We start from the raw sequence: 14,706 nt of genomic DNA, 5'->3' as shown, positions 1-14,706 counted from the left end.
TTGTTTTATCTGTGTAGGAGACGCTGCTGACAGCTTGGGGTGTTTTTCTCCCCTTCCTTCAAAGCGACACTGAAAGCTGTTTCTATGTGGGAATAAACAGCGATTTGGGCTTTCATGAGGAAGGGCTGCGTGCAACTGTCTGTCAGAAGAGAAGCGAACCCTTAGAAAGGGCCACTCTGTGTGGGAGAAAGCTCTAACGTGTCATTAGGAAGAAACAGCTCTTTCAAAGCAGTGCTTAAAGTCCCAGTCTCAGGAGAAACGCCACCGGATTCGTGTTTCTGGGCTCAATTCAAGCCATGATCCCAAGGAAAGCAGAGGCGGCGGCAGGAGCTTGGTAAGGGGATGATTTAGTGGCCTCACAGGTAGAGGGAAGGATTCATCACACGCCTCTGCACTAGCTGAACGTTTGCTCTGTTCCCATTTATTAAGAGGGAACGACCAGTTCCTGCTCTGGATGTCCCAAAATAGGATGCAGGCTCAGAAGCACCATGCTGTAGAGTCCTGTGCATGCAAAACCAGAGGGATGCAGGCTTTAAAGGAAGAGAAATGAGGTTGCACGAGTTTCTTTTCTTCTTGGGGTGGGAAATCCATCTTTTCCATCCCTTGATGACCACTTCTATATTAATAGGTCCAAAGCCTTTCCTTGTATTGGCTTCAGTGGGGCTGACTTAGCTCCTTTGCTGGAGAAACATCTCTAGGAACGGAACAAAATGAAGTTTTGGGGAGGTTATTTCATGAATACCTGTTCCCATAGGGGTTTAATGGTGACTATAGGGCCTTGAATGAGGATCAAGTTATCTCCACCCTTCACAGAAGGGATTTGAACCCCTCCATTCCTCCTCCATTTGCCCCTGTAGGGTCTCATTATATGGGCCTTGTAGAGTCTTGTTCTAAGTACAACCAGTAACTTGTTCTCAGCAACCCACCCACTTGATTTCTTGAATTAGGCAGCTTTTATGATCTGCCTATGCTATTTGAATGCAAAGTTCATCAAGAAGGCAGAAGGATAAACAGAGCATCCCTCTTCCATCCAACATCCCATTGGAGCCACACGTAGGCTGGGCACGTCTGAATCTCCCATGGCCATCGGTGTTTTGAGTGCATCTGAGCTCGAGAGTGATGCTCAGCCTCTATCCATGGCTCAAAGCTCCTTCCCTGGGCTGGTGATGGGTATGTGTGGTTTATTCATCCCTTGGTGCCTGCAGCTCATCCCTGACCCGCATTCATCCTTTCTGCCTGGTGAGGACATGTTTGAGCTGGGAATTGCAGGTGGATGCACGCTGCCTATGGTCTGGAAATGAAGCAGCAGTTGGTTTGCACCCCAATAACAGCCAGACCCATGGCTGGAAGCATTAACTCTGACCAACTCTGTATTTCAAGTAGGTTTTAAGCTTCAGGGAAATGAAACTTGACTAACTGGTGTGTGGAGGTGGCAGAAAACCAAACACACAGAGGATATATGGGAAGGGATCACTCCAGGCAAGCTATACATTGCTTGTATAAAATAACCCTAACCCTATTCTGGGGAATAACTTGCTGGTTATTCCCCAAACTCAAGGAATGCCTCTTAAAACCTGAGCGTGGTCCCTGGGAGCTTTCCCTCTGAGCTCACTTGGGCTTCAGCAGAGATTGATGATGAACAAAACAGCTCTGGAGACTTGTTAGAGGAGGGAAGGAGCAGCCTGATCATGGCAATGGCGGTGATTAATCTTTTTGTCAAGGTATTTGAGGGAATGAAGCACCATAATTTATTGCGAGCCTTGGGATTGATGAGGTCTTTAAAGGGAGCTGCCTGCGGTGGGTCTTAATTTAGTGAGGATTTTTTCCCTCATCCATCTGTCTTGGGCAAGATGAAGGTTTTATTGTGGAGTTTCCCTGTTCAGGCTGGGCTTTGTTTTGTGATGGGTGAGATCCTCGGGCACCTTCCTGGTCCCTCCTCTACAGGGTTTGCTCCTCTCAGGGATGCATTTGACACTGTCCCACATGACATCCTTGTCTTTAAACTGGAGAGACATCAATCTGATGGATGGACCACTCAGTGGATAAAGAACTGGCTGCGTCAAAAGGAGCGTGACCAGCAGGTCGAAGGAGGTGATCCTGCCCCTCTGCTCTGCTCTTGTGAGACCTCACCTGGAGCATTGTGTGCAGTTCTGGGGTCCTCAACATAAAAAGAACATGGAACTGTTGGAACAAGTCCAGAGGAGGCCACGAGGATGATCAGGGACTGGAGCACCTCCTGTATGGAGACAGGCTGAGGAAGTTGGGGCTGTTCAGCCTGGAGAAGAGAAGCTGTGTGGAGACCTCAGAGCAGCTTCCAGCATGTGAAGGCGGCATCCAAGGATGCTGCAGAGGGACTCTTCATTAGGGACTGTAGGGATAGGACAAGGGGTGATGGGTTCAAACTTAAACAGGGCAAGTTTAGATTGGATCTAAGGAGGAAATCCTTTCCTGTGAGGGTGGTGAGGCACTGGAATGGGTTGCCCAGGGAGGTTGTGAATGCTCCATCCCTGGTGGTGTTCAAGGCCAGGTTGGACAGAGCCTTGGGTGCCATGGTTTAGTGTGAGGTGTCCCTGCCCATTGCAGGGTGGTTGGAGCTGGATGACCTTAAGGTCCTTTCCAACCCTAACTATTCTATGATTCTATGTGAGCAATGAAGCCTGGCCAAAGAGTCACCGCTTCCATGTAAAGGCTGAATTTTGGCAGAAAGTGGGGGAAAAACCAGCTCCTCAGTGTACTGCTTTGAGGTTTTGAACCTTACAGCAGCTCAAGCTGGGGTTAAATGCTCCTAATGTGGAGTTTTGCTCTTGATTTTGCTGCTGAAGTCTTTTTAAGGAACAAAACGCTGATATATTTAGTCTGGCAGATAGTGAGGGCTGCAGTGCACTAGGTAAAAGGGACGATCGTGGATCTTGCCAGCTCCTAAACGTGCATTACAGTTGCTGATGGTTGCTGCAATCCTTATGGATGCAAAACCAGGGCCACTTCCTGCTTTGTCCATGTAGCAGTGAGGAATTTCATGCTCTTTTCACCCCTTTTTTGAGGGGAGAAGAAGTGGTTTTTGCTCAGACTGCTCTATTTTCAAGGCTGATGCTGGAGAGCCAAGGTGGTGATGGCTTTTCTTGCAAATCCCCTATAAATTATAAGGGAAATCATGGGCTTTCTGAAGGCATGAGGGTTATGGATTGTTGGGTGTCTAGGGGGAGCTGGGCATCAACTATGTGACTTCCCAATTTCCCTCTTGCAATAGACTGCAGTCAGCAGTGTCTTTGTTCCCAAATAATGCTTCATTTTCCCCCTGTTCATAAAGACTGTGAGCTCAGCTCTTTTCTGGGCTTGATTTCTTGGAAAACAGTGGGGTTTGCTACCTGCGACCCTCATCTGATGGAGCATTTGAAAGCTACATTCAGGCATCAGTTTTCTAATAGCTGGGGACAGACAGCACCCCGTGGACTTGTGCCCAACATGCCCACGCTTGTTTATAACTCAGATACCAAACCTGGGTATTAGAGATTAGCCTTGATTTCGATAGGCACAGAGCAGGCTGAGTTGTATTGCATAAACCTTGTTATGTCTCGGCTTGTATGGCTGTAGGGCAGAAATGGAGACTAAAAGGAGGAAATAGGGGCAAAATCAGTGCACGGTGAACAATGGCCAAAGCACTGGAAAGAGCAGGAAAACCATCCTGCACCAAGGGTTAAATTCTTGATTTCTGGGAAGAGCTGGTGCTTTCAGAGGGGTTTGGCAACAGAGCTGGGGTTCTTCAGGCTGGAGAAGGGAAGGCTCCTGAAGGGGAGACCTGAGAGCAGCTCCAGTGCCTAAAGGGGCTGCAGGAAACCTGGAGAGGGGCTTGGGACAAGGGATGTAGGGACAGGCCAAGGGGAATGGCTTGAACCTGCCAGAGGGGAGACTGAGATGAGCTCTTAGGCAGAAGCTCTTCCCTGTGAGGGTGCTGAGGCGCTGGCACAGGGTGCCCAGAGAAGCTGTGGCTGCCCCATCCCTGGCAGTGCTCAAGGCCAGGTTGGACACAGGGGCTTGGAGCAAGCTGCTCCAGTGGAAGGGGTCCCTGCCCGTGGCAGGGGTTGGAACTGAATGAGCTTTAAGGTCCCTTCCAACCCATCCCATCCCATGATTCTGTGATTCACTCTTATTTATTTTTTTGGGCTTTAACTGAAGCCGAGGAGTAAAAACATTTTCAAACCTGAATTTCTCTTTTTGTTTTTTTTTGCTGCAGTGTTGCAAGATGCAGCCATGTCCTGCTTGGTAAAGCTGTGAACCATGTCACTTTGGGCTTCCTCCTGAAGCAACCCCAGTTTCTAGCGCTTTAGCTCCGTGCAGAGCTTTGTGTGTCATCTCTTCCTACGAGATACCAGGTGCTTGGTTAATTATAGTCCTTAATTATGGGATTCCTAAATGATACCTGGCCCGTTAGGAGCTGATTTAGCTGCTTTAGGAGCTGATTTAGCTGGTGGTGAAGTGGTGCTCCTCCAGTGGGACCACACGAGCCGGCTCTTACCAAATACACATCACAAGGCTCCTTGGTGGGTGGTTAATTAAAAACCCAGATGGTTTGGTGAATGAAGTGGTGTTTTCCTGCAACAGTGCGTTGGTTTTGCCAAGCTTGGGGAATAATTGAGGGGCATGCAGGTTCCTGTGCTGCCTTTGGAAATGGGGTGTTTGAATAAACCAATGGCCAAATGGAATATCCCGGTAATAAATTACCTTTCCCTCCCCCCTTTATTGTTTCTTTTAACTTGTTTTAGGATTTTTCCTAAGGTTTCCATGGTAACTTTCCACCTTCTTTTCTCTGGCGAGTCTCAATAGTTGCTGATGGACTTGGGGAGACCAGTGTGAGCTAAGCAGAGCTTTGACCTCCAACCTCTGCAAAGCTGGATGTCAGACCTATCACACTGGGAGACTGGTGGGTTTGGGCTGCAAGAACATCAGACCTTCTTGTTCAAGTCATTTGTGCCATCAGGGCATTGATTTCCAGCCTGAAACATTGCCACAATCAACCCTCAGAGGCTTGAAATACTGCCCGGACTCTGAAGGCTCCTGAAGGGGAGACCTTAGAGCAGCTCCTGTGCCTAAAAGGGCTACAGGAAACCTGGAGAGGGGCTTGGGACATGGGCCTGTAGGGACAGGTCAAGGGGGAATGGCTTTAAACTGGCAGAAAACAGAATTAGGTTAAATACCCAAACTATTCCATGTTTTGATAACATTTTCTTCTATTGCATCCATTTCACCCATTTCCCTGTGCAGGTCTTGGCCATTCAAATTGCATTTGGTTTCTTTTTTGAATCCTCTTTTCCTCCCTTCCTCTACTGGGACTGAGATCTTTAGAAGAGATCTACAGGTCCCTGGGGAGCTTATAATGAAATTTGTCTGATTTTTAAGTGTTTTGAAGCAGCTTTTGGTTTCCAGGTCTCCCGCATTGTGGTTAACCACTGACAGATGACCCAGCCTGACTTGGAGCAGGGCTAATCCTTCCCTTTCTCTTTTCAGTTCTTCTGGGTTCTTCTGGCGATCTTTCTCACAGAGCTGCTGCTGCTGTTCATTGAAATCATCTTTGAGAACAAGGTGGGTGCAGCCAGCAGGTCTTTGGGTGCTGAACGGTGACAAACTGCAACCCCATGTGCCATCAGTGGGGAGAACCATAGAATCCCAGACTGGTTTAGGTTGGAAGGGACCTTAAAGCTCATCCAGTTCCAACCCCTGCCACGGGCAGGGATACCTTCCACTGGAGCAGCTTGCTCCAAGCCCCTGTGTCCAACCTGGCCTTGAGCATTGCCAGGGATGGGGCAGCCACAGCTTCTCTGGGCACTCTTTAAGCTCCTCACCTCCAGCACGGTAACTGCCAGCTTGCATTTGCAAGGTCAAGTTTGAGTTAGAGCTGATGGTGAATGCTTCCAACGTGTGTCCTTCCTGGCTGCCTGCCTTCTGCTGAAGGAACCCTGCCATGTTCAATTTAATCACACCCCTGCAATCGATCAAGCTATTAAATTGCTAATGTCAATCTCCGCTGGCTCACTGGATGCAGGAGGTGGGAGAACAGTGCCTGAAACACCTCCTTTAGGGCTCTAGAAGTTGATTCCCTTATGCACAAAGATGCTTTCAAACCCATCAAGGTTGGGCCTTATGTCCTTGGTCAGCCCCAAAGACAGGTTGGGGTTAGGAATCATGTGCTTGGGGAACACCAAAAGCAGTTTGGGATTTGGAGTGATGCGCTTGGTGAGCACCAGTGACAGCTTGGGGTTGGAAGGGATGTGCTTGGCGAGCCTCAAAGTTGAAAGGAGGCAATAGGGAAGGACACTGCCTTTTGGATGCTGCCATCAACTCCATCCAGCAGCTTCCCAGAGCTCTCCAAACCCCTCTTATCCCTGAAAACCACAGTGTACTGATGGAGAGATATTCTTTGAGGAAATCAGATTGCATGAGTCCTCGCATATAGAAAATCAATGTGTGCTGCCACATAGAGGCTGTATTTTGTGGAATTAATCTTTAAATCCTCTGCTTTGTTCCACCTTTGAGCCTCATGATGATGCTCGGCACCACCCTGCACTGCAGGAATGCAATTGGGAAACACTGGTACCATCAGGAGAGGGGATTGCAGCTTTGTAACTAAACTCCTGGATTGAGTAGAAACCATTAAAGTCTGAATTGTCCCTTAATTTAAATGTATTAGGGAATATCAAAACCTAATTAAAAATCAAACAATGAGGGAGAGAGAAAAGAGATCCAACAAGTGATGAATCCACTTGCCTGAAATTGTTTCAGAGGCACAAATCTGCATTTGGAACAATGCTTGTTTATTAAACTTGTTGAAAACACATTTAATTGGATTTTTATATTAAATAAGCAGGGACGAGGAATTAATTTAGTGGCCTTGGAGCTACTGAGCATTGAAATGGGCTCTGTTCATATGCAAATGGCTTTGGGGAGATTACTGGAGATAATGGGCTTGGTGTCCTGGAAGGGAGGAGGGTGGAGAGGTCTCTTAAACAAGAACTGCAACATCTACCTCCCACCTTAAAACCAAGGTTTAATTCCAGAGGCTGGCATCTTGGAGGGCAATGGGACTGGGGGATGCGATGAGCCTATCTGGGCTAAACCAAGCAGAGAACAGTAAAACCCGGGTGTTGCCCGTTGTGTTGGGCTTAGAGGTGGGCAAAACCAGGGATGAGCATTTGAACAAACTCAGATGTGAGCAATTCCTTCCAGGTTTTTCACATCCCTTCGGCTGCTCCCTCGCTTTGTCTGACGCTCTGACGTGCCTTCATTTCTCTTTCTTTCTTCCCGTTCCCGGTTTGCCCAACCTCTAATTTTCATGTCAGAGTGAATTATGAAAAACAACGTTTTCTTCCCCCCCCCCCCCCTCTTTTCCCCTGCTTCCAGCTCAGATAGAACAAGCTCCTTTTCCCTTCATTAATAGTTGTGCTTGGCTCTTTGTCAGGAGTCAACAGCAAACCTGTGCCGGGCTCTACAGGCCATTCCGAGCCTTCATTCCCAGCTCACTAATAAGCTTCCCAGGCATCTGTAAAAGACATTTTCGATTCAATTAGTGTTTAATGTAGAGTGCCTGAATGTGTCAAAGTGTCCTCGGAGATAGGGCTGGAGGAGCAGCAGGGACAGCCCCAGCCTTGGCTGCACCGTTCCCTTTCAGGGTGTGATTGAATTGCAGAATGAGTTGTTGGGATTAGGAGTGATTGAGGGCTCTGATGAGGTCTCTGCTCCTGCCTGTAGCTCATCCCATAGATAAATCACCCTGCAGCCAGCCGTGTTGTCTGTCACAGTCCCTTCCGCCTCCTCCAATCTTACTGCAGCAGAACAACCTCCCCGCCAGTGATTAAAATCCAGTGGGATTGGAGAGTGAGGGAGACTGTGAAGAAGTCACCTTAATAATGAAATGTAATAGGAAAAATCAGGTGGGTCTGCTTGCATGTGCAGGGAACGGGGAGGTGCGATGGGTGCTGATCACCTTGAGAGCTCAGGAATGATGCTGCTAACTCTCACTGATGAATTTTGCCCCAAGATGCTTGTCCCAGCATGTGGGTTCAGTTCTTACTGCAGTAACAGCAGGCAACACTTGCTAAGGAAAATCCTTCATGTTTTGCATGCTTTTCCTTGTGACTGTTGCATGTGCAAGCCATGTTTTGGGTTTTCCTCTGTCTCCAGATGAATGCAGTTTTCCACTCCAACATCCAAGAGGGCATCAGGCACTATTACGATGACCTTGACTTCAAGAACATCTTGGATTTTGTACAAGAAAAGGTTTGGCTGTGGAGGAGGCACTGGGGGGGCTGGGGGTTAAGGAATGGTCAATCTGTGCCTCACTGAAGCATAAGTGATAGTTTCTGTAGTGTTTTTAGAGTTTGTTCCCATCCCTGGGTTGCTTTGCTTGATCCATCTCAAATATCTTGATCTTTTGAGGTTGACACTGCTCTGTTTGCACAGTTTTGCCTTGTCCTGCTCTCCAAGCTCACCCCACAAGGCTCTTTGGTGAGTTATCCTGCTGCAAAGGGCATCTTCTTCTCCACACCATGGTATGGACCATGCCAGGGTATTTCTATTTCCCAATCTCAATGAGAAACTGGTGTCCAACACCTGAAAGCTTTTTGGTCAGTACCCCAACCTGCATAGAGAAAGACTGAGGAGTAAAACATGTACTGCTTCAGGGCTGCAGTGAGCTTAGATAGGCACCTTAGGAAAGTCTCTTTACTTGCAATGTCCTCAGTAGCTGGCCAAGCCCTTGTCTCAATGGGAAAACTGGGGATAAGGTGTTTTCATGCAGTAGCTGGAAGGAGAGGAGACCCCTTCGTGGGCAGCACCAGGAGCAAGAGCTATGTCCAGGCCAATTTTGGGGCTTGGTGCAGTCTGCTTTAACTTCTTTAGGTGTGTAGTTGCATATCCTGTCTGATATTGATTGCTTGGAGCCTGCCAGGAGTTGGCAGGAACCGTGTCCCATCCTCAAGCCAACCTGCAGGTCGATGAAATAGTCCTCATGTTATTTTAAGCTGACTTTAGCTATGCTGCAGCTGTATTTCATACACCATGTAGTTTGTTTGAGGTCCTAAATATTAAATGAAGTGTTAAATTAGCTGTTAAATTAAGTGTTAAATACATCTTCCTAATTCCCACCATTGAGCCCTGGTTAGATGTTTCTCTTGAAAGCCAAGGTTTAGCTTCAGCAAAGTAGTGATGCATCACCCTGAGCATTAAACAGCCAAGGAAAGTCAGGATTTGAAGGTATTCTCCTCACCATTAAGTGTGTGTTGGTTGGCTCTAATGTATCATTTGGTTTTCCCAGTTTCCTGGGCATTTGGGGTATGTTGGTTTGCTCATGTTTTGCTGAGGATATTTGGTTCACCCCCTCTTTGTGTAAATGTGGGAGTGAAGCACTTGGCTCAAAGCATTTGGTGAATGAAAAGAGAAGTGGAAAAAAACCCAAACTTGAGATCTGGAGGAAAATGGCAGTGGTGTTCTATTTGCTGAACTGGTTTTGGAGAGCAGAAGCAGGCTTTGTCAGCAGAGCTGCTTTCAGATGATCTTTGCGTGTTCTCACCTTGGCCAGATTTCTCTCCTTTCATTATTGCTTGAAGCATCATAAATCTGTGCATCTTATCTCTCACTTTGAAGAAAAGGAGATTGTGAAGCTCCTTTGATGTAGCTGGAATTTAAGGCCAGTGGTGCCCTTCACACTCCCCTCTCTTGGCTTCAAAACCACCTTTTGACTCTTGGAGTCATCATTACCGAATTGAGCGCATTAAGAGGCCTGGGAGTGCTCTGGAGGTCTCAAGATACGACTGATTCTGAGGAAGATCTGAATCTTTCCAAGCTTTACTCCGGCCTTTCGAAGAGGATGCTATTATTCGGACCTCTGAATGACAAATGAGAAGTAGAAAGTCCATGCTGGAGCCACCCTCAATGAACCCTGGCAAGGAGGTTAGACCACAAATCTCCAGATAGAGCAGATAGAACTGCAGGAAGGTTTCTGTGCCTCCAAGCAAGCGAGGATCAGGCACTTATCTTTTCATCTCACCCTATTTTTACATTTTTCCCTATCTACTTCTTCACTTGGATGTTATTAAAAGTTTTCAGGGAAAGGTCTTCATCTCAAAGTCTCTCTCTGTTCTCAAAGAACTTCTGGCCACTTAGAGTGTTGATAAGTCTTCAACAGTAGCATCTTTTATCTTGTGAGAAGGAGCTTTGCAAGAACATGCAGCTCTGTGCTATGAGCTTTTCTGTTTATTATTCAGGAGCAGCAGCAATGTCAGTGATTGAAATGCAGAGTTGTTTCATCCCGAGGGACTGGGGAGAAGCAATGCAGAGGAATAATGGCTGTGAAGAGAGGGGGGGATTGGGTTTATGGGACCTGAGCAGCCCGGTTCCCTTTGAGATGCGGAAAACTTGCAGTCAGTCTGGATGGATTGCACCCAGACCTGCTCTTTTGCTAAAACACAAGCTCAGAGCAGCCTGTTATCATTTTGTGGTAATTTTTGCCTTTTTCCTTATTAAAATCGTTGTCTATGCATCAGTTAGCTGACACATAGGCAAAACCACACTATGCTCCTTAGGATTTGAATTTTGCTTCAACTGCCTCTCAAGTGATGCTTTAAACTGGAGCCAGCTGTCTTCACACACTGCCACCAGTATTGTGCAGTAAAAAGAACCAGTATTTATGTGGCCATACCTTCATATTTTACATGCCAGGATGCAAATAGTGTGGTTTTACCTGTTGACACCTCCTCAGTCTGACTGCCTGTGAGCAAATAGATACGGACATGCATTACCCTCAAGGAAATAATAGTTAGGTTTTTATCCCTCATTTTTGCTGCACTGCTGCCTTTGCAGCCCTTGGATGTGAGGCTGGAGACCATGATGACTCAAAAGCCTGGGTTTGCCTCAAGTCAGTAACTGGAGCTCTCCACTGCTCCTCACTTTATCCTTCTTTAATGGGTTGCTAAGAACAGGTAGAAGAGGAGAGCTCACGTTGCTTCGCTGCACATAGGATTTGAATTTCAAAGAGCTGCTGGAGCTGCTGTTCTTGTTCGAACCCGAGTGGCTCCAAACACAAAGTAAGGCTCCAAGCGATGGATGAGGGTGTTGGGCTTGCAAAGCTCTTCCTGTCTTCCTGGGGAAGATTAAAGGCAGCTTTCACCAGCATGGCTTGATTGAGGATGATGGTTTTAGCTGTTCCAAGGCTGCATCTCACTGGTGCTGACAGTGGTCCATAACACTGAGAGCTCCTCAGATGCAACCTGCAAGGCTCTTTCCGTGGGCTATCTTTAATTTTTCTTCTTGTTATGCTCCTTTGAGCTCCAGGAGCCTGCATGAAAGTAAAACCAGCACTGAAGTCTGCCCCAGCTTATAGATACAACAGTAGTTGTGGCTAAACCTCTCTTTGCAGAGAAGAAACCATCCCATGAGGCAGCTAGAAAGCCTCATTGTAAGGATGTTGGACTTATTTTTGTGCAGATATAAAAGCATTCTTCACAGCATGGGGATGTCAAATGGGCAGCACTAACAAGTAGCCCTTGAGGTGTTTTTCTCCCTCTCTTTCTAGGTCACTCCTCAAGCTGACTGACCTCACTGATTCAAGTTAGATTAAAAGCAATAGAGGAATTAAAGGGAGGAAATTAGAAACCAGTTGTAAATGTGTGGGTTGGCTGCTGCTGGCTGTTTCTGCCCATTTGGGCATGGGAGGAGGCCAGGAAAGCACCAAGAGCTGGTAGCTTGTCTCCTGTTGGCCAAGTATTGCCACCAGCCCATCAGCAGCAAGAGGAGCAGATGCTCCCAGGGTAAAACCTCTCCCCACACCTGCTCCTTGATAGTGTGATGCTTAAAGGAATGGGGAGAACGTGGTTTTTCCTCTGTTTTACCCAGCACACTCACCTCTCCTGCTCACTTCAGGCTTTTCTTTGAGGGAAGCATGTAAAGATTCAAGCTTGTTTACCAAGAGGAGAGATGACTCCGTATATAATAAGCCCATTTTTATTCTGTGGAGAACAGAAAATGACTTTCATTAAACTTCTTTTTTTTTTCTTTATTGTGTGAACAGAAGAAAAAAGCATCTTTTTTCCTTTGTAGCTGTAGCATTTGATCTCTAATTTAACTTGACGGGAAGAGAAATCCCTGTTAGACTGTGAAGCTTTATTAGCATTTTGTCAACTGGCACCAACCAGCTGAGCTGCCTTCAAGGGCTAAGAAACACATCCATTCAAGGTGCTGAAAGAGCCAGATCTCCTGCACATCCCAGGAATAGGATAGATTAGTCACCTGTAATTAAATCAGTGAAGCATGAATGAGCCTGATCTTTCCTAGGTGAAAGCAGGGGCGTCTCCAATACATGCGTGGAGGCATCTCTAACTGCTGCACACCTCTAAAACGGGGCTAAACACCCACTTTTCTGCTTCTACACAGTGCCTTCAACTTCCCATTCAGGGTCTTGGAAAGCAGGAGATAACCGGGGTTGCCAGTGGTGTTGCAAAGGAGATGCAGGGGAAGGTGGGAAGGGAGATGTGTCGATGGGCTGGAGGGGTTAGGGTTGGTTCAGCTGCACATCTCATGCTCTCCTTTTCTTCTCTTGGCAGTTTTCTTGTTGTGGTGGGGACGAGTACCGGGACTGGGAGGTTAACCAGTACCACTCCTGCAATGGCAGCGGGCCGCTGGCATGCGGAGTGCCCTACACGTGTTGTATCAGGAAGGTAAGGCAGCCAAGGCATGACAGTGGGTCTATTTCAATCAGTATTTCAGCAAAACACCTTCTTCCAATGTGTTATTCCTGCAGATTTCTGTGCTGCAGCATCTTGCAGAGTGGTTTGAGAGCACATCAGTGTGAGACACTAAAGAAACTACGAAACGTAGCATAGAGTCTTGCAATGGTTTGGGTTGGAAGGGACCTTAAAGTTCATCCAGTTCCAACCCCCTGCCACAGGCAGGGACACCTTCTACTAGGGCAGCTTGTTCCAAGCCCCTGTGTCCAACCTGGCCTTGAATATATATATGTATATATGGGTTACACTATTTTAATAGGCTCTGCTGTTTTAATGCAGAATAAAGACCAAAGCACTGGGCCATTAGTTGCATTCATATCATGCTGAGGAGTTGTTAGAAATGTCGAGTTCCTGGTTTTCATCCTAACGTGTGACACAAAATGGTTTGGAGGATCCTTTTGCAAAGAAATAGCAACACCTTAAAATGATTTGGCTGCCTCCCAGCATTGATCTGAATGAGCTGATGTCCTTTCCTCTTCTGTCCAAGAGGACATTTTTCTCCAAGGGAACCTGAAAGGAGGCTGTAATGAGGTGGGGTTGGTCTTTTCTCCCAAGGAACAAGGGATGGGACAAGAGGAAACGGCTTCAAGCTGCACCAGGGCAGGTTTAGATGGAGCTGAGGAACAATTCCTTGCTCAAAGGGTGCTCAGGCATTGGAACAGGCTGCCCAGGGCAGGGCTGGAGTCACCATCCATGGAAGTGTTCACACACCATGCAGCCAAGGCCCTCAGTGCCATGGGTTAGTGGTGGCCTTGGCAGTGCTGGGGAATGGTTGGACTGGATGAGCTTGAAGGGCTTTTCCAACCCAGTTGATTCCACAATTCTCAGCCTGCTGCTGCAGGGTTTAGTGCTATGTGGGGACCATGTTGCTGGTGTCTGCTCCTAATGTGGACATTTTTGAGGGTTCTGCTGAAAATGGGGACTGGGGAGGTGATTGGATAAAGAGCCACCCTTGTGCAATGGAGTAAGAATCATCTCATGGCCAACTGCCCTTGCAAGGCTGCATTCCCAACACACTGTGAGTTGGGTCGCATGGAGGTGGAGAGAGCAGGGAGTGGATTTTCAGAGCCATTAGGGTCTCCTGTGCTGATTTTCAGAGCTGAACATCAAGACACCCCCCACCAAGCAGTACTTCTCTGCCGACATTAAGCTAAGTGCTCTGACACCCGCTTGTTGAATACAGCCGTCCACCTCATCGCAATCAATCTAACACATGCTGTGGATAAAATGCCAGGAGCTTGGCCAAGGCAGGGGGGAAAAGTGCAAATAGCCCTGGTTGCTGTGACCAGAAATGCCATAAATGGTGCTAAAATAGTATTTGCTGAGCATAATCCTGGTTACAAAACCTCCTCAAGGTTCAGGGCATCAGGAGCATCAACGTTGCCTCTGGCGTTATTAATAATAACAATGCCCCGGGCTTTAATAACTGCACAAGGAAAATAAACCATCAATCTTCCATTTTTCTTGGGTTTTTAATGGAAAAAGAGGGAAATCTGAGGTGTTTTAATTATCAGTTGAAGCCTGACATGCAAATGAGCTGCAAATATAATCGTCATCCCTAATCAGGGTCTTGATTAAGAACCCTAAAGCTCCTGAAGATAGAATTAGAAATTCATGTGTTGCCCTTTTTGCACTATGAGTGAGGATGTGTTGGAGAGAGTCAAGAGCATTTTTCAGTATTTTTAGGCTCCTCATGGTTTTGGGTGACAATTCGGTAAACAAAAGACCTCAGTGCAGAAGGAGATACTGGAGAGAGAGGAAATCACAGATGATTCCTAGAGCAGGGTAAGAAATAAGGCCAGTTTTTGGCTTCCCACTGCAATGAGCTGGGTGTGGAGGATGCTCCAGTGAGGCCCTGGAGCAGCCAGCTCCTGGGAGGGAAAGTCCACAGTAAATCCTCTCCATCAGTCTCAAGAATTAAAGCACGTGCATGTGG

The 14,706-nt window shown here is 47.2% G+C and overlaps 1 protein-coding gene across 2 annotated transcripts in view; it reads left to right on the top strand.

The window, feature by feature from the left end:
• LOC130595655 (tetraspanin-15-like) overlaps positions 1-14,706 on the top strand; it is a 41,243-nt gene that overhangs the window by 13,821 nt on the left and 12,716 nt on the right. The window contains exons 3-5 of one of the 2 annotated variants that reach the window (XM_057402586.1): positions 5,503-5,577; positions 8,173-8,268; positions 12,588-12,701. In XM_057402586.1, the coding sequence (XP_057258569.1) occupies positions 5,503-5,577; positions 8,173-8,268; positions 12,588-12,701 (285 nt within the window). The remainder of the gene's footprint in view (positions 1-5,502; positions 5,578-8,172; positions 8,269-12,587; positions 12,702-14,706) is intronic. The other variant, XM_057402587.1, reaches the window with a different exon arrangement.

The sequence above is a fragment of the Pezoporus wallicus genome, unplaced genomic scaffold (assembly GCF_028554395.1).
Source record: "Pezoporus wallicus isolate ANWC-B61680 ecotype Strahan unplaced genomic scaffold, APGP_CSIRO_Pwel_v1 contig_2348, whole genome shotgun sequence".
In the NCBI taxonomy this organism is placed as follows: domain Eukaryota; kingdom Metazoa; phylum Chordata; class Aves; order Psittaciformes; family Psittacidae; genus Pezoporus; species Pezoporus wallicus.
Note: the sequence above shows the minus strand (reverse complement) of the source record. Positions and strands in the feature narration are given on the sequence as shown.